This window comes from Asterias rubens, chromosome 13 (assembly GCF_902459465.1).
Source record: "Asterias rubens chromosome 13, eAstRub1.3, whole genome shotgun sequence".
In the NCBI taxonomy this organism is placed as follows: Eukaryota; Metazoa; Echinodermata; class Asteroidea; order Forcipulatida; family Asteriidae; genus Asterias; species Asterias rubens.
This window is the reverse complement of record NC_047074.1, coordinates 3,439,979-3,466,419: the sequence shown is the minus strand read 5'-3', so window position 1 is coordinate 3,466,419 and position 26,441 is coordinate 3,439,979. Positions and strand designations below refer to the sequence as shown.

General features: G+C 38.5%; 1 protein-coding gene across 4 annotated transcripts; it reads right to left on the bottom strand.

Annotated features, from left to right (window-relative positions):
• Nucleotides 1-1,787: 1,787 nt before the first annotated feature.
• LOC117298361 (RNA-binding motif protein, X chromosome-like) lies at nucleotides 1,788-20,701 on the bottom strand. 4 transcript variants are annotated; one of them, XM_033781579.1, is made up of 12 exons: nucleotides 20,625-20,701; nucleotides 17,531-17,659; nucleotides 16,502-16,608; nucleotides 15,991-16,118; nucleotides 14,993-15,321; nucleotides 13,490-13,588; nucleotides 12,451-12,537; nucleotides 10,979-11,099; nucleotides 10,311-10,597; nucleotides 9,612-9,692; nucleotides 2,893-2,977; nucleotides 1,788-2,029 (listed from the first exon to the last, which is right to left on the bottom strand). In XM_033781579.1, exons 2-12 carry the CDS (start codon nucleotides 17,643-17,645, stop codon nucleotides 1,939-1,941), a joined length of 1,530 nt encoding a protein of 509 aa, XP_033637470.1. In that variant the 5' UTR covers nucleotides 17,646-17,659; nucleotides 20,625-20,701; the 3' UTR covers nucleotides 1,788-1,938. The 4 variants fall into 4 exon arrangements, with proteins under 4 accessions (XP_033637470.1, XP_033637471.1, XP_033637472.1 ...); XM_033781581.1 differs by having other exon boundaries at nucleotides 1,952-2,029; nucleotides 2,863-2,977; XM_033781580.1 differs by having other exon boundaries at nucleotides 1,939-2,977.
• Between the last annotated feature and the right edge of the window lie 5,740 nt (nucleotides 20,702-26,441).

Genomic DNA, 26,441 nt, shown 5'->3' with positions numbered 1-26,441 from the left:
ATAACATACACCGTAACTCATTTAGGATTAGACCCAAGCTCATCTCCTTTTTCCTGAGAAGGCTGTTCCTCGTGTTGAAGGTATTTATCAGTGTTTTCCAGAAGAAATAAATTATGCCTTAAGATCCCTGCCATCTAAAATCTTTAATAAAACACCATTTTACCTTTGAAAAATAACAAGGGGAAATTCTTTGAGCAACCACCAAATAAGTGATTCCCTTCGCATTTGGTATTATTTATTGCGAATTGCTATTTTTCATAATAGGCCTGTTTTTATAGCCTATACAACATGAACTCAAAGCGTCATGCAGTGCTATACATGTATTTGGTTTATGCGATCAAATTGTTACGATGTATATGCATGTACATGGTAAGTACCAACTTTGGTTAACAAGCTGATTGGGGGAGGGGTGGGGGTGGGGTTGGGTTGAGGAGAACTGAGGGATGGCTGTCATCAGTGCTACCATGCCTTGACTGTGTTGTCCTGCTGTTAGGTCAGGTAATGTCAGCGAGTAGAGCAGTTTGTTGGACATCACCAGCAGTCTACAATCTGTTGTTTCTTTGCAAAGATATCAGCTTATGGAGACATATTTAAGCTTCTCCGACATCAACCGGGGGAAATGGCCGAAGATTAATCAGTATGTTGGGAAAAAGCATGTGGTGTTAACTTTTCCAATGAAATTCACGGGCTGAACATTCTATAAAGATCTATTTATGAAAGGTACATGCAATTGAGGGGATAGAGTGAAAGCTTTCTCCAAAATGTGTTGTTTTTTGTTTGTTTTTTTTTCAAAAAAAGGAGTGTAGAAAAAACTTCAAACTCTTGGAAGAATAGGAGAGGGCTGGGACAGGAAGCGCTTGTACAGTAAAGGGGAAATTATCCATTTGCTCTTTGACTTTTATGCACAGTTTGATATGGGGAGTCTTCCCAAATCCAAGAGCTATTCTCCCTCTAAATAATAACACCCCTTAAGGCAGAGTCACACTGTAGTGAGAACGATAACGATCACGACGCATCATATTCTATTGGTTGAAAGACAGTGTGCGTATTTCGCGTGGAGCAACTCACCCAATAGATTGCGCTCTCTTTGCGCCGTGATCGCTATCATCTTCGTTGTTGATGCAGTGCGACTCGGCTTTTACACAGGTATACTTTTCCAAAATGTTCAAGCATCAATCTTTGAAAAGTCCCTACACCTCTCCGCAAATCCGACCATTTATTTTACCAAAATACCACAAGTTGAAAATCAACAACCCCCAAGTCACGATTGGGCAAAATCTGTAGGCCTACACTGTACTCCTGTTCTTGGGCTCTCAGATGTCTACTATAGAACATTTAGAGGGCCTTCAAAATATTAACTCAGCCGAAGATCTGCTTGGGGTGCAGCCCATTGGATTTCAAAGGGACAAGTTGCTTTCCGATTGGCTTTGTTGAGAGCTATAAAAAGTGTTAGCTATGAAATTAATGTGATTCGAAAGATGTTTTAAAAACATAATAGAACACAAAGATACATCGGAATTGTGTGGTTTTCCCTTTTACTTTGTGAAGTTACACGATTTACATTTCCGATGAACTAAATCTGTTACTCTACTCCACAAAATGGCAGACCCCATTAGTTCATGAAGTAAATGGAAAACAACATAATGACAAGGCATGTTTGTTCAATCGTATTCTAGTAGCCCCCAAAGCACCACATCCGAAGGCAACATGTCCCTTTAAAAAATAGTGCCTTCATAATGGAAAACCAGTGGTGAAATTAATGAAAATTACACTCAAATACTCTGACAATCGTAATCTTCTTCCAGAAATATTGTTTATTGCACAAATAACCTCAGCTCACAAAGTGATAAAAATAAATAGTTTCCTTCCAAATTTATTATAAAAGTACATTTAAAAATATAATTTCCATTTGCATATTCTTAAGGTAAATATTCATTTCTAATGACAATTATCTGTACAAAATAATACCCAATTCAGCTGCAAAAACTTACCCTCTAAAGAGTTGGCGGTGAACCTCTTAGCTGCACTTCTGTTTGGCATGTTGACAGCATTGGAAAGAAAGGTTTGAAATTAGTTTTGCTAAATTAGCCACCCCCCCCATCTCAAACACGCAACATTTTTTCTTGATAGACGATATTTTGAATTCATCCAGGTTTATATAAAGGTACCATCTAGTAATCGTATAAAAAGTACCAACGAATATAGACTTTTCGACAAGCCATTAAATATTTGTGGTGATGATAGCGTAAATGTCTCTCATGCGCAGAGCTAGCAGTCTCGCAAAAGCAGTATACATTGTATACAGGGCGAGTCAAAGAGAAGTTGACCAGGATTGGTGATGTTTTTCAAAACAAACAAAATGACACTCAAATGTTCAGTAAAGCATGTGTTTAACAAGCAATTTCTCCTGCATGTTAGAAAAAAAACGAACGAAGGAAATTGATCATTCCTATAAGTAGTGTTATGTCTGTTAGTAAAGGTACTCGTGTTGCAAGCTGTCCACGGAATCCTTGACAAAACATATGTACAGAAAGCATTTTACCTGTTTTTATTTCCTTTGCCACCATACATTAGATTTAGTCAAGCATTACCATTCAATTAACAGCTACAAACACGAGTGCTTTCAGTAAAACAGGCATATCTTCCCTTAGAAATTATCAATTTGTTTCGTTCTTTTTTTTTTCCAGATTTATAAGCAGGACTGACTGCTTTTTTTAATACATGTGCTTCACTTGGGTTTTGATTGTCAGTTGCTGTTCGTGTTTTTAAATCACAAATCTCGGTCAACTTCGTTTTTACTCACGCTGTAGTAAAAAAACATTCAACAACTTCTCAACAAGTCTACAATGAATACCGTCTTACATGTACAGATGGAATCAGCAAACTGCTTGCCTGTGATGTTGTTTCCCCATCGAGTTGTCAGTTTGTGGCGTCCAAACAGGTGTGTAGTCGCTGAACTTTTTAACCAAACGCAAAGCTGAAGAGTAAAGACAAAATTTGCATCTCGTTTCAGTTTTCACATGTCTAAGTTTGTACAACTGGTTGAAGTTTTACTGGCTTATAAATGCGCAGTGAGCAGGATGGGAAAGTTAGCAACCTTTTGCTTAACATCTGACGACACCTTTCAAAGCTTAAGAAGGATTTGAAACTTTGCATGGTTGGTGGAATTGCGATATGGAAAGGTTTGTGGTAACACTATGTGTTACATGACTATCTCTAAATGAGTTGAGTGGTTCTGAAAAGAATCGTTGGTTTAAACTCTTGTTAATAGACCCTTTGCTTTGGCCGTCGATCTTTATGTCGAAGGGAATCATGCACGTGGGTTTGCGCTACAACATCTCTCAGCTAATGATAGCTCGTCATTGTCATCAGAGGGGAGACTGTTTTAGGCTTTTGATGGCATTTGAAAGGATTCTATAATGCCAGATAGCGGCCTTGAGAGTCTGGCAGGATAATGCTAGATGTACCTTTGATCTCATGCTTCACCAATCACTTTTTATTTTTGCAAACAGTAAGCAGAGTCATTAAAATTTACCTCATTATTGCATCAATTTGGTTTAAAGTCTATACAATTTTTTAAATATTTGTTTCCCAAACTAATTGTTTTATGAAACAAATTTTCTATGTTCTGGCAACGATGAAAAATAAACATTTGCAGAATCCAGGAGTATAAATCTGCCTAATGAAAACCTTTGATAGTTAAATACACATTTTAGTATTCTTTGCGTCTGAAGCATTTTATGCAATATATTTTTATAATTTCGTACAAAATGAGTGGATACCAAGTTTGTAATTGTGTGTTTATCTTGAATAATGTAGTTGATACAATTTTGCTTTGTTTGTACTTGTAAAATTTATAAAAGTGGATTTCCAAAAGTAATACCTTTTTTGTTATATCAACTTGAGTTTCATATCATGTTTTAATTACATTTTCGCCTGTTCCACAACGCTTTGGTAAAGAGGAAATTAGATTCAGATGAAAAAAAACCCACATTAGTAATCAGTTTTGGTTTTGTTACATGTTTTTTTTTCCAATTTTATTTGAAGTGAAGAGCTACATTAGTTTCTCATTCAATAAAATGTGCTATGGCATATTGCACGTATTTAAACATAAGATGTCAATCATCTAACATTAAAATGAGTGCAAGATCCAATGCTATGATCTCTGTAGTTTTTCTTTAAAATTACCTCAGAATATTTTTAGTTTTTTTCTACATAAAATTTATTTAACATTTCTAAGATTTGCATTTGGTTTCAGCAATTTATCATTTAAATTTATTTCCGAGGATGACGGTAAATTAAATTTTTGGAGAGTATTTCCTTTCAAAGTTAAAAAATAAATTTATAAGGATTTTGAAATTTGGCAGCGTTTCCACTTCCTATTACTTACCCTGAAAATCAACGTCGGTAGACCTCTTTGTTGGGATGGATAGTCCTCATCATTAATAATTAGGAATTTAAAAATGTTTCTTTACTTGAAACAATATACATGTAAATCTGGTTTTCAGCAACACCGTGTGTAATCCTAGGTAAATTGCTTTATATCTATTACCGCGGAGTAGATTTTCCGATTCAGGAGACCTCTAAGTTCTGAAAAGACATGTCTTGTTTTTTAACTACGTACAAAATACCTGGGGGGAAGGTATACAAATGGGCCCTGACTACTACATACTTTTACTATAGTGGATCGAGGGGACTTTTCATTATTAAGCCGATTACCTCCGAGTGAGATCTTAATTGGTCTCAACAAAGACGCATTATTTCAAAAGGTATGTTGTGATTATTTTCAATCAGTTTGTAGCTAAATTACTTAATTAAGAACAATTGTCCACACAACTTTCCGTCTTTCAAATATAACTTCATACACAAACTTTGTTTCGTGTTGATAGACATAAGACAAATGAAAACTTTATTGTTCTCCAAAAGAAGAAAGTTCATTGCTCACACTTGTTTTTTAAAAATATCTCTTTTGTGTTTAACCTCAAAGCTTCAATTGGAATGCAAACAAAACAACTACATGTACATTTTTGTATCAAAATCATTCAAAAGCTAATTAGTTATCCGTTATCCAAGAATTTGTAGGGCAACCGGCATTTGTCTGAATTTCCGTCGGGCAGTGAGGAGTGAATGACGCTGTGTTTTAATATTGCAGGAGTGAATCTTCGCCAAGGCATGAAATGTAGTCACCAATATGTCACACAAAGTGCTGGCATCCTAACAACTAAACAAATTCTTCTTCTTTTTTCAAACAAAAACACTGACTTTATTTCTCTCATTCAACATTAAAAATTGTTTCTTCAATACGCTTTAAACAACATTTTTTAAGTAAGATTTGAAACTTGCAGTGTAGGAAATTAAGAACCAAGTACATTTTCGAACATATTTAGCAGATTATGGATATCTTGTGAGAACCATTGGTTCTGAGAAGAACCAAGTTTGCTTGAAGTTTTACCTTTTGTAATCCATTACCCCCAAATGCTATCTGTAATATGTAGTTATGCAAAACCTGAGCATGGCAGAAAATAAAAAACTTAATTTTGAACATGTTTGGTCCATCATTTTTAATACTTTGGGATACAATTCACTTATCTCACATTGACATTGCCTCTCAAAATGAACTGCTCGTCTTAATTTTCTTCCAGTTTATTTCTGTTTTGTACTTTTTGTTGTAAATTTTGGAATAGTCTCTTTTGTCATACAGAATTTTTTTTTATCAAACTATTTATTTACAATTTTTTGCAGACTAAAAGCTAAATTTTAACAGAAAGTGATGATGTTTGACTAGCAACTGGCACATCATTCAGAATCATTTTAATAGGGAAATCCCTTAAACCTTAATTTTTTTTCTCTGAGGCAATTTTTAACCACTGAGGCACAGAAGTTAACTTCACAATTTAGAAAATGCATTTTGTATTGTGTTCTTGTTTCAGGGCATGCTCTGGTACATTGTTGTGTACTGTACAGCAGGTATGATAGCTGGTTCACCAATTACATCAAAAGTTACATCTAAACGACTACATGTATGTATAGTGTACAATCACTGAAAGGGATTGCGATTAACATCCAAATAATTTTTATTTCGCAGGCTCACAAATACAAAATAAATACCACTGACATTTCTTAAGATCGTTGAATGTTCAAATACGTACTTTTAACTACTACATGTATAAAACATTTGACGATTTAAGGACATTTTGACTATAAATGTACAAATAAAAAGGTGTTTTTTTTTAACAAAAAGCTGGATAAAAAAAGCAAAGTTTGTAAAACAATTTGTAATATTTGAATGATTTCCCAATTGTTAATCATGTTTCTTTTGTTTTTTTGTTTAGGTAAATTGCGGTACAGGATTTTTAAATAGATAAACAGAACACACTAAACTGTCCACTGAACCAATAAAAAGAGTAATAAAAAAGAAGCAGTAATAATTAATACATTTAGATACACTTCCTGTTTCGCTATCAACTTGTTTTGTTTGTCTTTCTAGACTTTGTTTAACTAATCCTACAGTGTTAACATACAACATGGATATTTCCATTCATAAAACCTTTTAATTAAAAATGTAATTTGATGGCTATTTCCTTCGAGTGTGGGAACATTTATTAAGTCCTTTGATTTGCACTTAGAATTTAAAATCGGTTGCTAATTTAAAATCTACATTGCTGACAAATTAATTTCACCTGATTTTCAACATGTATTCCTTCGCACTTTTGTATAGCTATATGGAGAAATGATTTTACGCCAAGGACAAAGCAAATTTTAGAAAAAATTCTGGAAATGGTTTGAATTTAAGAAATCTGCCTTTTGGAAGAGATTTAGGTTTTGCCTTTTACAGGCCCGGTCACACAGGCCCCAATAAGGAGACTGAAAACGCAAACAATAAAAATGCTCGACCTCGATTGGTTGAATAAAAGCGTGGAGCAATTCAACCAATCATGGGTGTGCATTTTTATCGTTCTTGTTTCGTTATCAGGGCCTGTGTGACAGAGCCTCAAAGCTAATCGCCAAATTACAATACAATCTGCCTTGCCGATTGAACAAAAGTACTAGTTCTACCTTTACTGCTTCAGATCCAGTCTTTGTAACTAATAGGAATAAACAAGGAATTTAATTTGTGATTCAGATAGTGAACTTTTAATTGGCAGTTCTTTTCAACATCCAACTCCCCATTGTAATTTGGTGTTCAGTTACACAACATAACGGAACCATATTTTTGTTATTTCGCTTGATTATACATGTTTATTTTCCCTTCATAGTTTGGTTTCTTATTCAAGGATATTTTATAAACAACGGCAAAATAGTTTTTCCTTTCTAGAAATGTAATGGTTTTGGCAACAATCCACATCTTTACAATTTTACTTTGATTATTTAAAAACTATTAAGCCCGCTTCATACTTCCTGCGAATGCGAAGCGAATCTTGACGTCACAAATTCGCAAAGAACAATTCGCAGCAGTTGAACTCTGCTCTGCTCCCTTGCGAATAATCGCTGCAAAAGGAGGGTGTGATGTCAAATTCATGTCAAATACACATTGCATTCGCATTCGCAGGAAGTATGAACAGGACTTTAGAAGACTTTTGGTGCGCGGTTTCCATTTGACAATTGTGTTACTTAAAACGTTTTATTTTTTGAAGTTTTTTCTTTTCCTTGTTGACAATTTCCCCCAATACAATCATCAGCCCACACTAAAACAAAATTTGCTTAAAATATTTAACTGCAACAACAGTTGTTTATTACATGTTTTTAAAACAGCGTTTTTTTCCTCTTCTTTCTTAAAACTTGAACTTTGACGTCTTTCTTGCTCTGGTGTTTTTTTTTTCTGTGCGTCTCTATTTTTTGGACTTCCCCTTTGTAACATCAGAACTTTAGTAACGCTCATAACCCCTGCTTGAGGGTGGGGCCCTAGCGGGAGGGGGCACCCCGCCACCATTGCGATCAAGGGGGCGGGACGCACGTTCGGCAGAGGGGTAAGCCCCACGCCCCCCGGCAGCTGAGGGTGACCCATAGGAGTCACGTGCCCCATAAGGGGCTTTGTCGGCGGGGCGGGCAGAGCGGCTATCACCATAGGGCTCGCGGGAGGCATAGGAATCATAACGTGGGGCTGCACTTGAGGACCCTGTGGTTTGGGACAAAAAAATTAATTGCATAATAATAATTAGGCACAATTTTCAAATAATTCCACTGGAGTTGGATGAACGTTCCCTGATTGGTGTTGTTGACTATGAAGAGCACAATGCATTTTCCAATCCCCTGCTTGAACATCTGGCAGCATATTTTGAAATTTTCAATTAAATTTCCAAATTTAAGGAGGGTAGAAAATCAAAGTTTTTTTTTTGATGCATGGATGACAATGGGTCTTTGCATTCTTTGCAGAGTATGTTGCTCTTTCAATTTTTTTTTCCAACGACTTTTTCATTTACTGTTTAATGTTGTTAAGGCAGTTTAAATATATACTTGATGAACTGTGGAAAACTTGCCTCCAGTATTTAAAATATTCTATTTGGTCCTTTTATTCAAAACACCAGCAATTTGTTTGACCATGCCAAGCGAGACATTTTTCTCATCCCAAAACTAGAATCTGATTTTTATACACGTAACATTTTTTACACTTTTTTATTCGATGTAATCTTTGAATGGGGTCCAATTGCAGTTAATATTTTTACTGACTTCTTTAAGCCCAACTGTGTCCCAATGAAAAACAATATAGGAAGTAATACACCTAAATATCAGGTAAATATTTACATATTATAGTTTTTGTCAAAGACTAATTTTATTTGTGAAAGAGTGTGCACAAGATTTGTCCGAATAGAAAGGTCTCAAAGCAAAACAAGTAATTGTTTAAACGTGTGTATTAACAATTTCTCAGGTCACTAAGGGAAATTCTGGACAACAAATCTAATCCTGAAGATGTAGTGAGCAAGTTAATCGTTTGACAAGTCCTTACATCCAGATTTTGCATCAGGTTTTTCCTTTCCTTTTGATTTCATTTTATACAAAAGCGATGAGGTAGGTTGAATTTGTTTTTTCCTTCTTTTTTAGATTTTTTTTTTTTTTCAAACAAATTACAGCATTTCAATATTTCATGTAAATTTACTGATTAAATATGAATTAATTTTCGTTGAATACAGTGAGTCTACACTTACCTTATTGAACATAAATGGTATTTTTGCATAGACTTTTTTTAAGAAAAGATATGTGATTTTTTTTCCAGAGGGTGTGGTTGTTTTCCTCTATATTCAAGCCACAGAGTAAATTTTAAATTTCTATTTGTCACTTTACGGTTGACAAATTTTGCGTAGCATGTCAGATTCTCAGTTATCGAAGACTGTTTTTAGTTTAAAAAAATCTTTGTATGATGAAGTAGGCACTAGCCAAGTCGACAATGTTAGTAATGGATTCGCGATTACATTGTCGTTGTGCTGTTTCTCAACAAGAAGGCACTGTATTTTGTCTGAAAATTCCTCATGTGACTTCTAATTAATTTTTATTTATTTTCAAATTTGCCTGTAATCCAGCATTCCGTTGACAACAACCAACCTATGGAGCAACCTGTATACAGTTCAGAGAAACCCAAGTGTTTATAAAGGCTATAGATAAAGGCTATACATTACCCCCGTATTCTCGTTCCGCTGCCCGGGCAGGTGTTCTCGGGTACTGCTCACCGCCGTATTGATTCCTGGAAGCTGGTTCACCTGATCAAAATCAAAATCAAATCATTTCAAATCATATCAAATCAATATAAAATCAAATCAAATCAATTCATCTCATGTCAATCACAGTGGACTTCTTTCAATCAAGCTACAGCAACCTCAGTGCAAAACGACCAATCGGTAATATTCCAAAAACTTTGTTCCACATTCTGCATCTCTTTGAAACTCCTTACCCCGTGCCTTTTCTTTCCATCCTACAATGTCGAAGTAGCCAGGGTTCTCCCAAGGGTTGATGAAAACTGTGGGGGCATTCTGGACCCCAATGTTTACCACAAGAATGCGGAATAAAAACGAGGTCTTTGGAATGTTTTTTACTAGGTGTTAATTTTGGTTTTAAGTGCCTTCTGGAGCATAAATTGTTTGATGTTCATTTTTTTTTTTTTTTAATTACAGGACGAAAAAGTGCATGTATTGGCATGCAATTCGCGCATATCGTACCAACACCCTGGCTTATGCATAGGGAGAAGCCTGCAAGCTGCTTACAGTTACAGCCGCTCAGGTCTCTACAGGCTTAAAACTTCATTTCATTCAAAACCAATATTTTTTTTATGAAGTTAATGTTATCACTAGCACCTAGCACATCAACAAGTATCAACTTACGTTCATAATCTCTGCCATAGCCAGCCTCGGCTCTCTCTGCACCATACTCCCTAACTGGAACCCTCTCATAATCTCTAGCAGGGGGAGCACCACGCCCATCATCAAACCGACTGCCAGTACGGGCCGTGGCGGGCAGGAACTCGCGGGGAGGGGCGGGTTGGGGAGGGCCGGGTACCTCACGGCCTGGTGGCAGGCTGTAGTCGTAAGTCGGACGTGACGCAGCAGCTGTGGAGTAGGAGTCCCTAGCAGGGGGGGCGTACGGGTCACGCGCCTCACGATTGGCATAACTGAACAAAAAGTATCACAAACAAAGTTAAATTTTTTATAAAATGCATGTGTACAACTCAAGATACAACTTGCCAGTCTTAGAGGGCAATTTCCAGCTGTTAGAGGAGTAACAGGCAGGGTGGTTTCCGGAACTGTCCAACAGTACAGAAAAGGGCAAAATTTCATGGCTCTAGTTACCGTAAGCAAAGAATCGGTGGGTTGTCCACGTTTTCTTTGATTACACAGCTAACGTAGAAATTTGGCACATTTCCCTTTTATGTCAGTCTGAAAATCGCAAGTGCAGAATTTGGCAGTAAGCAGAGCCATGAACTTGCACCCAACAAACCTTACAACCTTAGATTTCTTAATTATATCTCAATGACAGTAAATTTGAACTTTACCCCTCTCGTTCAGGATAGGCTCTTCTTGGCTCTTCCCTGGCTGGTGGGAAGCGCTCACGAGAGTAAGGGTCTGGGGCAGCTTCGTCATACCCACTGCGAGCTGGCCTGGCAGCTGCTGGTGCTGTAAATGGAGTAGACAAACAACAAAGAAACTTTGAAATAGTTGCGCATCAAATTGACCCAGGGAGCAGAGGTTTCCCTAAAAGAATATGACAGACAACTTTTGCCTCATTGGGAGGCACTTTTATGGGATATGAGTCATTGCATAATGAGGCATCAATTTGCGGGCAGTGGCACTAGCATCTACTTGCCAGGTAGATTTATTCTTTTGAGAAGTTGTCTTACTTTACATTCTACTACCGCGTAGTAGATTTTGGTTTCAATGTTTTGACTAGGCACTTTTAGTTATATGCAATTTAAAGGCAGTGGACACTATTCGTAACAACTCAAAATAATTATGAGCATAAAACAGTGACGAGTAATGGGTAGAGGTTGATGGTATAAAACATTTTGAGAAACGGCTCCCTCTGAAGTGCCATAGTTTTCGAGAAAGAAGTAATTTTACCTGAATTTGATTTCGAGACCTCAGATTTAGAACTTGAGGTCTCGAAATCAACCATTTAAACGCACACAACTTCGTGTGACAGGGGTGTTTTTTTCTTCTTTTATTATTTTATTGCAAGTTCGATTGACCGATTGAGCTCAAATTTTCACAGGTTTGTTATTTTATGCATATGTTGAGATAGACCAAATTTGAAGGCTAGTTCTTGACAATTACCAATAGTGTCCACTGCCTTTAAGTATGTTTCCAGGCAGTCCCAAGGTAATCCCTAGCTTAACATACTTTGTAGTAGCCTGATGATAGTAAGATTTAGTTGGCCGCAGACCTACCTAAATATTTATACAGAAATAAAATTCAAGGTTTCTACAACTGCGAGTAGACAAAACACTGTACATGTTTCAGTAACAGTAAAACCAAATTATACTCTTTATCTTTGATGCACAAAATAAACATCTTCCTAACTTAAGACTAATCTTAGGACTTAGGACGAGTCCCAACCATGCACTGTAGCATGCAGACCTTAAGATTAATCTTAAGTTAGGGAGTTACTCGTCCTAAGTCGAGATAAGACGAGTCCTAACTCTTTGTGAAATCGACCCCTGGTGCTAAGGATTCAAACTGCCTAAGTTCATCGAGCTAGCTCAGTGGTCTAGTGGTAAGACTGGTCTAGCAATGCAAAGAACATGGGTTTGAACCCCATCCGAGTGATTTGCATGTGGATTTTGTTCACAAACGTGGGAGTACTGAGTATACAGTTCTCAATACACATGGGTGTGAGGGTAAAAACCAAACTATATTCTTGTATTAGTAGTTCTGGTCAAGGGACAATATTGAGCTATAAATGGTGTCACGAGGACTTTCTTCAAATTCAAACTCCTAAGCATCAAGTGTCCAGGGTAGGAAATCTCACCTGCACCAAAGTCCTCCTCTGGGTAACCTCTGCGTCTTGGTTCAACATGAGGCTCCTCAGCATCGTACCCTGAACGTGGAGGATGATCTGCAAGTCAAAACAAGGTTGCCATGAAAAATAATCCACCCATTCAACATACTCAAATGTAGCCTAGTTCATGCAGGAAACCTGATGTCATTCACGGCAATAAGCCATTTTGAGGTATGGCTGTCATAATAGGAGTGTTTGGTTTGGATGTATACAGACAAATTTACCCAAACCTTTATAGTGTTGTAGCATTGTGTCCGCTATATCTCAAAAAGGCTTATAGTCTTCCTTGTGCCACTATGTCAGTTAGTTTTCCCCTGTGTATTATGGAAACTCTTTGGTTAAAGGGTTTGTGGTACCTTTTGTAGATCACGTTTTGGGCCATAATAAATTCCTACTCACTGTGAATGAAGATGTACATATTTAATTTACCTGTAGAAGTTTCAGATTCATTGGTCATAAAGTTTTGAGAAAACAAAAGAAAAAATCACAGAGCAATGTTTTCAGGAGTGTCGCAAAAATCCATTGTACATGTTGAAATCCTGTTTTGATGGGTCCATGCTTTTTCATTCAAGACCTGTAATTATATGGAGGCCACTGCCTACATGAGCCTCAAACGATATGCCTTGGTTTGATTAAACAAGATAAATTGCGTTGTGTATTTAATGTGGATAGTCTATCTGAAATTGAACATGCAAACACGTGAACAGAAACAAAGTTTTCACTAAGTACGACCGAAATACCATAATGTCTGATAAATCATGCACAAACAGATTGCGTACTCTTGAACAAGTTACATAACAATATCTTCAACATGTGATTCATGCATTGAGGTTTTACAGCAAAGGTATTTTAGTTTTTTAATTGTTATATTTACATGCAACAGGTAAGTTTTGAAAACACTTCTTTCACACACTTGAAGTAGAAACATTCCCATCATTTTAGTGCCAATTTAAAAACAATACCGCAGGCATGAAACCTGGTTGAAAGTAAGATAAATCTGTGATTTTACCTCGTCGGCCATCTGCTTCACGCTCGTAGGCACCTCTTTCATAACCACGTGGCCTAAAGTCGCCCATAGCACTGGCTGGTGGAGCAGACAGCAGTGGTTCTGTAGACAAAAAAATACATGCAGAGTCAACATTTAATGACTTATATTTTATTTTAGTCATTTAGATGAAATGATTTCACAGGATTCTAACCAGCATTATCATTGTAACAATTTTTTTATCTTTCAGCTACAAATTACAAAATGTTTTTTCAGGGTCATTAACAAAGTATGACCCTACATTTAAAGGATTAGGGTACTTTTTCAAAATGTCCATAGATTTACATGAAACTTACAGGGTTTGAAGATAATGATAGTGGAAAGCTCCCCTTCAAATATTACTTACTGAGGTGCTGAGTTTTAGAGAAATGAGTAAACCAATGTCATGAAAATAAGTTTGTAAATGCTCAAAATAATTTTCGTCTCATGAGACACAATATATTTTCATGAAATTATTTTACTCATTCCCCAAAACTATAGCACCTCAGCACATAATATTTTCAGGGAAGCTTTCTACTATCATTATCTTCAAACTGTGTAAGTTTAGTGTAAATCTGTGGACATTGTGTTTTTTATCCTACAAAAAGTACATACAGCCTTTAAAGCCATTATACACTTTCGGTAAACAGTATTGTCCAAGTCACACACTTCGTGTATCACAACTAATATATAAAATAACAATCCTGTGGAAATTTACGCTCAATTGGACATCGGAGTCGGGAGAAAATAACGGGAAAACCCACTCCCGTTTTCGCGCGTTTCGCCGTGTCATGACATGTGTTTATAACAAATCCGTAATTCTCGCTAACGAGAATTTATACTGTTTTACCGTTTTCTCAAAAAGTATGCATTTCATGGACTAATATTTCAAGAGAAGTCTTTCACCATTACCTTCTGTAAACCCTGTAAACTATTTGTAAATCTGTGAACCTTTTTTTTTTTTCTGTACCGAAAGTGTCCAATGGCTTTAAAGGAAAGGTATACATTTGGTAATCACTCGTACAACACATCATCATCAGTTGGCTGCAGTGTACAGCAGGCACACAAGCTTTTCCCATTCTCTCCAGTGTTGTGCTATTCTCCGAATCTCAAGCGATGAGAGCAGAAAATCCGGAGAGACTATCTTCATGTGAACTGAGGGTACATGACAACTCATGGCATTATAACTTTTTTTGTTGCTCTTCCTGCATAGACATAATATTTGCAGCCGGATTTTCAGCAATGCCTCAAAAATGCGACCCTCTTTTGAAAATTAACATGTTTTATTTATTTATTTTTTATGTTTATTTTTTATACAACATCCACAGCGCAAGAGCCAAAAACAGATGGATAAAAAATTCATAAATTTATAAGAAAATACTTCAAAAATGTTAGCTTGATTATACACATCTACAGGATTAAAACAGTTGAAGGGTTTCAAAGACCAAAGGTAAACTTTGTCCTAAGGGTTTCCAATGCATGACAAACCTTTTCCACTCCTGGGTGGGGCACTCCTTGGAGCGGTAGATCCCACTCTCAGGTAGTCATCCTCACCATGGTGCATCATCCCTCTTTCTGGAGGCCCTCCCCGTGGGGGTCCTCCGCCCCTGGGTGGGTACGGACTGCCTCTAGAAGGACCACCTCGTAACGGGCCACCACGACCGGGGGGACCACCCCTACCGAGGGGTCCACCCCGTCCTGGGGGCCCACCGAGCCCTCCAGGTCCCCCACGCCCAGGGGGTCCTGATAGAAGGGGTCTTTCCATGGAGTAGGAGTAATGGCCACCGCCTCGACCACCCATGGGTGCACTTCTACCTCTATAATATGTAGAACAAACGAAAATAAATAAATGAACAAGAAGATGAATTTAATTTGTTTTTACCCTTACATCAATGCATATAAAGGCCGTGTCCGAAACTTCGACTTCGGCTACAGCTACGTCTAGATCAGCGCGTCTACCAGTGTTGAAGAATAGGCAGACGCCGGCGATCTAGCCGTAGCTGTAGCCGAAGTCGCCGTTTCGGACACGGCCTAAGCACTGTGTAATCAGTATTCTCCCCAACTTTTGTGAAAATAATCCACAAGCAAAATCACTCTGGCATGTCTGGTGAGATGCAAAATCATTCTGGCATGTCTGGTGAGATGCAAAATCACTCTGGCATGTCTGGTGAGATGCAAAATCACTCTGGCATGTCTGGTGAGATGCAAAATCACTCTGGTGAGATTCAAACTCGAGGCCTTTGCATCGCTAGAGCAGATGTCTCACAATTAGATGCAGTTCGAATCCTATGTGTTAGCAGCAGTTACCCCAACCAACATCTATTAAATTGTTTTGGTCAATTCTGAGCCTCAACTGTTAAATTTGTACAAATGGCATACTCTTCAAACAAAGTCACTTGAATGATATCTTATCAGATAATAATCAAAGATATCTGAACCCTAAGATTTTGAAAAGGTTTGGGATAGTTAGGTTTAATCTCCGTTACCTGAAACCACCACGCCCTCTGTCCATCATCATACCACCACGGCCGGGTCCCCCACCTCGTGAGGCACTGATCTGCTGTTTAATCCCCTTCAGCGCCATGCTAACTCGGAGTAGCTTCCCATCGAGATCCTGAAAACAAGACAACCAAAATGAGAATCTGTGATTCTGCTGTATATCTATTTCCCCTCAGATTATGTTTTAAATTTTTGTAACTATTTAAGTATTTGCCATTTCAATTTTTAGTCCAAAAGCAGAAGTTTATATTTCCTTTTGTATACACCGCTGAGCTACATAACAAAATAACAAATCCAGGCCTGATACTTCACAGAGGCAACGGAGGCGATTGCCTCCGCTGCCCCTTGTCATTGCCTTGGTGCCCTTGAAATGCTCCAGTAGAATTTTACAATTTCCTCATAGGGTGCCCTTTGACAAAGAGAAATTGCCTTGGTGCCCTTGCCCTTTCAAAAACGAAGCATACAGCCCTGCAAATCTCTTTAAAAATAATAACTCACAGTGTCACTAAAGCGACCCACTGCATCTTTTGCGTCAGAAGGGTTCTCGTATGTGATGAATCCAAAGCCACGTGACACATTAGTCTCCTTGTCTCTCATTAACAATACTGAAACAAAAAAGAAATGATGTAGTGTTAGCAAAAGTTTTTATAATCCCTACACCCAAAGTTCTGTATCATCAAGACCTTGCACAAAACTAAACGAAATTCTGAACAATGTGCATCTGCCATTTCCCACCAAGTCAATTCTGTTGTGCACATACCGACTCCTGAATTGACTCCCAAAATAGGAAAGTATGGGCATGGAGGTGCGTTAAGCAGTGTGCAAGGGGTCTACAAAGCCACTATCTTGGTCTTGTTCCCTGTATCCAGTAACAGTACAATTCTCATTGTACACAAATGAACTGTCCAGACTATTTGCCCTTCTAGCCTCGATTTGGTTACATGTACCTTGATTCGAGTGCGAGTCAAGAACCCTTTATCTCCAGACCAAGGATATTTGCACGTACTTGTAACACGCAACAAACATTTAACAACCACCTACAGTAAGCTAAATAAATCAAATTTAGTATAAGTATGTAAATTTTAATCACCCAAATATGGATGACTTGTGAAATTTACTACTCCACTGGTTGCACCTCAAGTAGTCGCGGTTACGACACTAGTCATGACTAATTTTTAATTCTCACAATTTGTGGCAATGTTCCTGCGGGCTAAATACAGTAACATTATAGCTGGAAAAAATTGAAGGATTGTGTCACTGATGTCTGATTGTGTTTTGTAAGTAAATCATAGTGTCGTTAACTGCTGTGAGCGACACAATTGGTTCACCAAACAGGTAATCGCGACTATTGCTGAAGTAGTCATGGCAGAACGATTAATCGAGTAGTTGAAAAGCGGCGGTCACAACTCGACTAAGAAATCAACAGTCACAACCAGATAACTATGAAACAAGCTGCACAGGCCTAGTTGAGTGGGGATCAGTTTGTTGAGGTTTTCAACAACAGTGTTGCAATACTTTGAGACTTACCTTCACTTATCTTCCCCATCTTGCTAAAATAAGTTCCCAGCTTTTTCTCATCAGTGTCCTGTGAGAGGTTGCCGACAAAGATCTTAGTCGGGATATCTGGTTCGGCAGCAGGCATTTTGATAGTGTTTTCTGTATAATTGTAAGAGAACAGTAACATATGCATAACTGACTGTGCTAAACATTAACTGACTGATTGGCCTGATCAAAGTACCCAATTCACAGCTGGGAGAAGGAGATGTACTTGTATACCTACCTGCCCTCTGGCATTGGAAACATGTAGTATTGTTATGGCCGCGACACGAACAGAGCAAAATGGTCAAACACGTATAATACCTACAGCTAGTCAACTATGCACATTTACAGTGGACGGGGCTTACTGGATTGGTGACTGCTGGTTGGCTAGTTGGAGCACCCTGATCAATGCTAGTTGCCAGGCTGTACAATGCGCCGTTATGATCTTTGGGATACAGAGCAGAAGCTCCACCCACTTAGGTTCAAAATGTCAACTTGGGAAATTTGTGACTGTTTCGCTCTGGAGAGTCTAGGAGTAGGATCTGAAAAGTTTTTCTTTTCCTTCCTAATATTTCCTCAATGGTGTTTTGAGTGTTATGACAGGATTCATTTTAATAGACACTGAGAATTTGAGGATCAAGTTCGTGTTCTTATTAATTAAAATTTGTGTCATGATTTTCGAGAGTGGTAAAATTTGAGCAAATCTATTGAATTGACTAGCTGTTGAAATTGTACATGTTTGAGTATTTCACCCAATTCAATTTCACCCTCAAATCCTATATTCACCCAATTCGTTGTGAATTCAAGTCAGCCACCAGTCGGAGGACATTTGGAGGCTGGTCACAAATGTTTACGTTATCGCAACTAACTAAGTGGTATTGAGACAAATGTCGATCACTTCGTACCCAAGTCACTTTGTACCCAAGTCACTTCGTACTCAAGTCGCTTCTTAGCCAAGCCACTTAGTACCCAACAAGTCACCTCGTACCCATGTCATACGCGAATGAATTGGGTACGGTTGTTGGAACTGAGGAAACAATTTGAAACTAACCTTTGCCGCAGTGAGGAGGGTTACAATGTTACAATGGTGCAGTGCTGCAGTGCGTGCGCGCTTTTATGAGTGAACGGCGTGCAATGCCAAAATATAAACCTGGGAATTCGCTCCGGGATCTGGCAAGTTTTTGTCCTTTTTCTTCAAAAATATTTTCTCAATGGTGTTTTGAGTGTTCATTAGACATTGAGGATTAAGTTCGTGCCCTTAGAATTTGTGTCATGAGTTTTGAAAGTAAATTAAAAATGGGGCAAATCTGGTGACTTAGCTGTCGAAATTATACATGTTGGACCAGATTGTCATTTGCCGATCAAAAGAATCTCGTAACCATCCGGCCTGGCGGCCGTCGGGAGTAGGGTTACGTTATCGCAACTAGCTAGTTATTTAAATAGATGTTAAATTTTGCTTCGGGTTAAAGAATATTAATTTTTGGTTTTTACCCATATACACCGATGTGTGTAGCACTGTATACTCAGTACTTTCCCCGAGTCCCAGCCCTGATACTTCACGATTGCCGCAATGCCCTTCAAAAAAACAATTTTTCACGGCAATGATTGCCGTGCCCTTTTCTCATCATTGCCGCCGTGCCCTTCGTCCCGAAAACAAATTATATTCAACGTTGTCAAAGTTCGAAAATAAGCCAAAAAGTCCCGATGTCTGTGTAAATTTCACGCAACGAAATATACCCCAATTTCACGCACAAAAGGCACAACAGCAGATTTCAGGCCCGTTAGTCATTGTTCTTTGCGTGCGACAAAAAAAATACTCGAAACATCGAACGCTAGAGGGCGTTTCGGAACAGAGCGATAGCGTGAGATTAAACGCCCTCTAGTGGTAAAATTACGCGAACCAACACTAAACGCCTTGAGAAAAAGACTCGACGTGTCTTTGCATGCTGGGATAGTGGTTTCCCCCATGCTTAGTACATGTGATGTACCATCATGTACAGCATAGGCGTCGCGCACCGCATGCATTTATTCTGTCAACATCGTGTCAAAATGGAGCAGTTACGTGGGAATTTTAGTGCTCTATGAAAAACTACACAACGTGCATGACCAATAGTAGGATTACGTATGAACAAAAATTATTTATTGTGTATTGTAAGTAGTTGTTCTTTATTTTGTTGAATTAGATGAATGCTTTCTTTTTTTCATTGGGTAACAGTTAGAAAATGGAAAAATTGGAAGAACTATTTTTAACAGGCAACATTGAGGTTTTTTTTCAAACTGCCGTCGTGCCCTTCGCAACTTTTTATGATTGCCGTGATGCCCTTCCAAATTTTTGAAAATTGCCTTGGTGCCCTAAATTTTTACAAAAAGTCAAGGCAAAACTGCCGTGCCCCTTAAAAGCCGAAGTATCAGGGCTGGAGTCCTGTGAAAAAAATCACAGCTAGTTATTGCAACTAGAAATGGAGGCACTTGAAACTTGTTTTTCTTCCTCTCTACCAAATTTTTGGACTTATCAAATCGTTTACGTTATATCGCAACTACGCAACTAGGAAAACCTATCCATCAATCAAACTTTCACTATCAAACCACCATTATTTTCTACTTAATTATAATATTTATAAACACAAAGTTAAAGTTAAAATAAATTAAACTAATCATTAGAAATAGAACTCTCGGACTCTCTAGTCTAGTTCTATCATGGAGCAATTATTGCTCCATGGTTCTATCTACAGATTTTATTATTTATTTTATTATATTATTAAAATGTTATTATCATTTTATTTAAATTGAAAGCTCAGAGGTCGGAGATGCACACAAGAAACAAAGTGTCGGAATTAGACGTAACACAGTAACACAGTGTGAATAAACCCATTCCAATGTGAACCACTTCTTTCTTTGTGTAAAAAAAGACGGACGTCCTGCGACCTGAATAAATGAATACCCCAAAACCCTTAAATAACCACTTGAAATGAAGTAAACTAAAAACAATGATGGTATAACTTATATCAGTAATAACTGTCTATATTTCCGCCATCATTATGTTCTGCTCAACAATAAAAACAGACTTTTCGACTATACTTACTTTCTTCACACGCCGTTTAAAATCAATCGTCCTTTTTCTTTAGATGAAAAGAGTGGCGTGCGCTTACGTCTTTTGCACAGAGAGCTACAAGAAAAGCATAAAACACACGTGACAAAAGTACGACGGGCACCCACGATGGGCCGGCCACCAGCTGCACTCTCATATAAGCCACGCATGCGCAGATAGAGAGGGATTGGTCCGTGTATATCGGCAGGGGGGAGGGGGGGGGGGAGGTGCGGGGGTCGCATAGTTTATCCTACCTCCATGGTTTATCCAATGGGGTTCAACATTTTAAACAATCAAAAGGAATAGGCCTAGGTCAAGCATTTTTATCCAATTCGGACCAAAAATTTTGAAAAAACACAAGGGGTTTAAAAAAAAAAAGTTACCCGCAAACTAAGAAAACACTCTGCAATAACGACATTTTTATCCAATTTGAACCCAAAAATATGAAAGTTGCTGAAACATTATTGTAACCGAAACGGGCCAACTCGTACCCACAAGTCAACCCGGGTACGAGGCCTAAATGAAACCAGTGGATAAATTGGAGCAACGTAGGCTTTCAACTTCTGCTTTATGATTGGTCTGCTCCTAAGTGACGTGTTGGTCACTGTCGCTTTCGACCCGTCTGCGTGCGATGCCTAGCCTCCTCCCCCACCCACCGTACCATATAACGCAAGTTATAAAGTTTGCATGAAAATCAATTGATGTACAGAAATGACATTATGACATTTCTAGTTGGTACCGGCAGCACTAGCACAACAAGTACAGTCTTTCTTGAAGGCTTATGACAACAAACCACACATGAACAGACAGGGCCCTGCCAATCTCATCTGCACTAAAATCAGTCTCGAAATAATGTCAGTTTTTCCTGCCAACTATAGCTTGTGCATTGCATGGATGTCCTTCATCCAAGACCTCAATGGCTGATCTTTTAAGACGAGCGTGTGCCCGTGAATTAAATGTTTGTGAACAAAGAGGAAAACAGTGCAAGTACTAAAATTGAGAAAGCATACGTTTATCTAAACAAAGTCCTAAATCCATGTGATATCGGACCCTCATTAAAAGCATTAAGCATAATGAACTTCCTTTAAAAAAAAATAAAAAAACACTGAAAACAGGTTAATTTAATAAACCTTTTATTTATTTAGAATAAGATTGATAAATCTTTCCAGCATTGACCATTTTTAAATTAGATTTGTGCGAACAATTCTTTTAGAGTTTGTAAAAGCATTTACATGGCATTTTGCAAGGTATGAACTAATTATTGCAGGTAAAAGAAATAACAAGTAATAAATTACTGATGTCATTTGAGACAAGGGCCCAATTTCATAGCGCTGCTTAACGGTAAGCAAATTTCTGTGCTTACTGTAGCAGAAACATTTGCTTAAGCCTTTTAGTGTATTTCACAGGTTAGCAGAAAAATTGGGCGGCCATATTACGTGTTTACCGTGGATTTGCATTGTGACGTCATTTATTTTTGTGTGGTAAGCACCGGAAGGTTAGCATGCCTTTTCATGTGCCTACGGTTAGCAGCGCTATGAAATAGAAATTGCACAGTAAGCACAAAATCGGCCGCTAAGCAGAGCTATGAAATTGGGCCCTGACGTTAAACTATTGGTGCCATTCCTGTTACAGCAATCAATCAATCAATCAATCAATCATTGTGCATTTGTAGAGTGCAACCACTAGTCTCTTGCAGTAACACCAACAATCAATATTACTTTTCCAATTGTCGATACCGTGGATTCCTTAAAGTACTTCTGTTGGGTGCAAACTTGAAACCAGCTCAAGTTTAAAGCGGGTCATGGTGTTAAACAAATAAAAATTTACTAGAGTGGGACTCGAACCAACGACCTCCGTATTAACATGCCGGCGCTCTACCAACTGAGCTATCTAGCCCTATGTTGACAATCCCCTGGCTGCCCCTTCCCAGGTATCGTAACTTCGGTGTGATCCCTGGCTGCACGACGGCAGATGGTTGCATGGCTTCTGACCAGCAACCCCCGAGCAAAGATATTGACAAAATAGAGAAACAGCCAAAATAGGGTTAGATAGCTCAGTTGGTTGAGCGCCGGCGCGTTAATCTGGAAGAATATTTCTTTGTTCGAACCCCAAATCATTTAAACAGTTTACCCAGTCAGTTTCCCTTGTGGAGTATAGGGTAAAACTCACAACAAGTCACTCTTTATATCATTCATTACATGTTTGAGTTTAGCCAAGGCCTGAGGCCACCAGCCTTCTATCTTTCAATTTGTCGTCTCTCCTGTAGTTGATCAAAGTGAAATCTTGCAGCACTTTCTGCAAAACTTGCATCACTTTTTTCTACCTTGAAGGTTGGAGATGGTCCAAATGATGAAGTGACTCTGTTGATAGTGGCACCGTGACGTTCCACTTCCATGTAGTTGGTTGTACCTGAACGAGTTAAACATTAATTTTTATCAGTGTCAGATTGTTAACCAGAAAGCCTTGATTTTTTTAAAGACTTTTGCATATCTTGTTCACGAGGAGGGCCAAAAAGTATGTCTTGTGTTTTTGTTGTTGATAGTTCTTACCCTCGGCGTTGAGATGAATTACTTTAAGATGGTCCAAAAACACATACACTGTACCCCACATTATTATCGCGATAATCGCGATAAAAGATGAACCTTCGTTCGACCTTCATTCAAGGTAATTGGATCTCTGCCTGCCGACGAGTGAGCGCAGCGCAGTGACAGTGTTTGCTTTCCTTCCTTGCGATAGTTCTAGTTTGGGATTCCCTCATGAAGAAAATAAATGGTAGTTTGTACCCACAGAAATGGTGAAAGTTCTGCCAAAAAAGTGAAGAAATTATGAACAATTAAATAAAAGTTCCAGAACTGAAGTTGAGCTGAGCTGCGAGCTGAGTGGTCTTCGTGTTGACATGCATGACATGTGGACTGTGTTTTTAATTTAAAAAATGAGGGCGCTATGCTGGTTTAACGGTGGTATTTTGTTTGCAGGCAGGCATAGAGCTCTACGGTTTGCAGGTGAAAAATTAACGGTTGTGTTAAATACCGCCCTCTTACGTGCGAACAACTGGTACTTTGTGATTGGTCTGTTGCACGTAAGCTTACGCTTAACAGACCAATCATAAAGCTTGGTTACTAACTTACGCACAACAGACCAATCAAAAAGCAGCAGTTGTCCACACGTAAGAGGGCGGTATTTAACACAACCGTTAATTTTGTCTGAACAACTGCTGCTTTATGATTGGTCTGTTGTGCGACTACCTTTAACAGACCAATCATATAATTTGCGAAAAGTTCTATACCACCGTTAAACCAGCATAGCGCCCTCATTTTTTTGTGTTGGTGCAATAATTAAAAACACAGTCCACGTGTCATGCATGTCAACACGAAAACCACTAAGCTAGCAGATCAGCTCAACTTCACTTCTGGAACTTTGAATTTGTTCATAATTTCTTCACTTTTTTGGCAGAACTTTCGCCATTTCTGTGGGTAAAAACTACCATCTCTTCACGAGGGAATCCCAAACTAGAATTGATCGCAAGGAAGGTAAGCAAACACCGTCTAGTCACTGCGCTGCGCTCACTCGTCAGGCAGATATCCAATAATATTATTAGTTACATTGAAAGTCGAACAAGATATGCAATAAGTCTTTAATAAAAATCAAGGCTTTCTGGTTAACAATCTGACACTGATAATGTTTAACTCGTTCAGGTACAGCCAACTACATGGAACGTCACGGTGCCACTATCAACAGAGTCACTTTTTTATCATTTTGGACCATCTCCAGCCTTCAAGGTAGAAAAAAGTGATGCAAGTTTTGCAGAAAGTGCTGCAAGATTTCACTTTGATCAACTACAGGAGAGACGACAATGGCAAGATAGAAGGCTGGTGGCCTTGGCTAAACTCAAACATGTAATGAATGCTATAAAGAGTGACTCTTTGTGAGTTTTACCCTATACTCCACAAGGGAAACTGACTGGGTAAACTGTTCAAATGATTTGGGGTTCGAACAAAGAAATATTTACTGGGATAAGATGGGACTCAAACCAATGACTTCCAGATTAACGCGCCGGCGCTCAACCAACTGAGCTATCTAACCCTATTTTGCCTGTTTCTCTTTTTTGTCAATATCTTTGTTCGGGTGTTGCTGGTCAGAAGCCGTGCAACCATTGACTGCCGTCGTAGCCAGGGATCACACCGAAGTTACGATACCTGGGAAGGGGCAGCCAGGGGATCGTCAACAGGGCTAGATAGCTCAGTTGGTAGAGCACCGGCATGTTAATCCGGAGGTTGTTGGTTCGAGTCCCACTCTAGTAAATTTTTATTTATTCACCCCAAATCATTTACAAAATTTACCCAGTCAGTTTCCTTTGTGGTGTATAATGTAAACATCTGAAACAAAAAGTTGAATCTCCTTCAAAGGTGATCCCCTGGCTGCCGCTTCCCAGGCTGTACTGTGTCTTAATTTGGGTGTGATCCCTGGCTGCTTAGGCCTAGATAGCTCTGTTGGTAGAGCGCGGACACGTTAACCTGAAGGCCCTTGGTTCATGTCCAACTTTAGTATATTTTTCTTTGTACAAAAATAGAGGGAAATTTAGTTGCGACTCGAAGTATGACATGTTGGTTTTTTACTGCGAAACAACCAAAGAAACAATGAGTTTGTAAAACTAAAAGTGAAAAGTTGATAGGGTTGATTGAGCACAGTGAAGTTACCTGGGCCGAATTTCATGGCTCTGCTTACCGAATGCACAGAATCACTGCTTACGGAAGCAGGGAATTGTGTGCTTATGGCAAGCGTATTTCACGGGTAAGTGGCGAATTTTGGGTTCTGCGCGTGCGTACTTCGCATTACTAGGCTTTCTACGCTTACAAGGCTAGCGCAGAAATTTGGCACTTGCACCTAAGCGGGGAATCACGATCGTAAGCGCAGAATTCGGCGGTAAGCAGAGCCATGAAATTGGACCTGCTTTAAACTTGAGCTGGTTTCAAGTTTGCACCCAACAGAAGTACTCAAAGGAATCCACAATATCGACAATTGGAAAAGTAATATAATTGATTGTTGGTGTTACTGCAAGAGACTAGTGGTTGCACTCTACAAATGCACAATGATTGATTGATTGATTGATTGATTGCTGTAAAAGGAATGGCACCAATAGTTTAACGTCGGAGCCCAATTTCATAGCTCTGCTTAGCGGCCGATTTTGTGCTTACAGTGCAATTTCTATCTATTTCATAGCGCTGCTAAAACTGTAGGCACACGAAAAGGCATGCTAACCTTCCAGTGCTTACCACACAAAAATAACTGACGTCACGATGCGAATCCACGGTAAACACAATTTTTCTGCTAACCTGTGAAATACACTAAGGCTTACGTAAACGTTTCTGTTACAGTAAGCACGCAAATTTGCTTGCCATTAAGCAGCGCTATGAAATTGGGCCCTTGTCTCAATTGACATCAGCAATTTATTACTTGTTATTTCTTTTACCTGCAATAATTAGTTCATACCTTGCAAAATGTCATGTACTAATGTTTTTATAACCTCTAAAGGAATTTGTCGCACAAATCTAATTTAAAATGGTCAATGCTGGAAAGATTTGTCAATCTTATTCTAAATAAAATATAAAAAGTTTATTAAATTAACCTGTTTTCAGTGTGTTTTAATTTTATTGAAGGAAGTTAATGAGGGTCCGATATCACATGGATTTAGGACTTTGTTTAAATAAACTTATGCTTTCTCAATTTTAGTACTTGCACTGTTTTCCTCTTTGTTCATAAACATTTAATTCACGAGCACACGCTCGTCGTCTTAAAAGATCAGCCATTGAG

Coding starts and splice junctions, on each gene's coding strand:
- LOC117298361 (XM_033781578.1), bottom strand. CDS start 17,645: ATGCCTGCTGCCGAACCAGATATCCCGACTAAGATCTTTGTCGGCAAC. Junction 16,119..16,501: donor TGGGTCGCTTTAGTGACACT/GTGAGTTATTAT, acceptor TCTTGTTTTCAG/GATCTCGATGGGAAGCTACT. Junction 12,538..13,489: donor TGAAGCAGATGGCCGACGAG/GTAAAATCACAG, acceptor TTTGACTTGCAG/ATCATCCTCCACGTTCAGGG.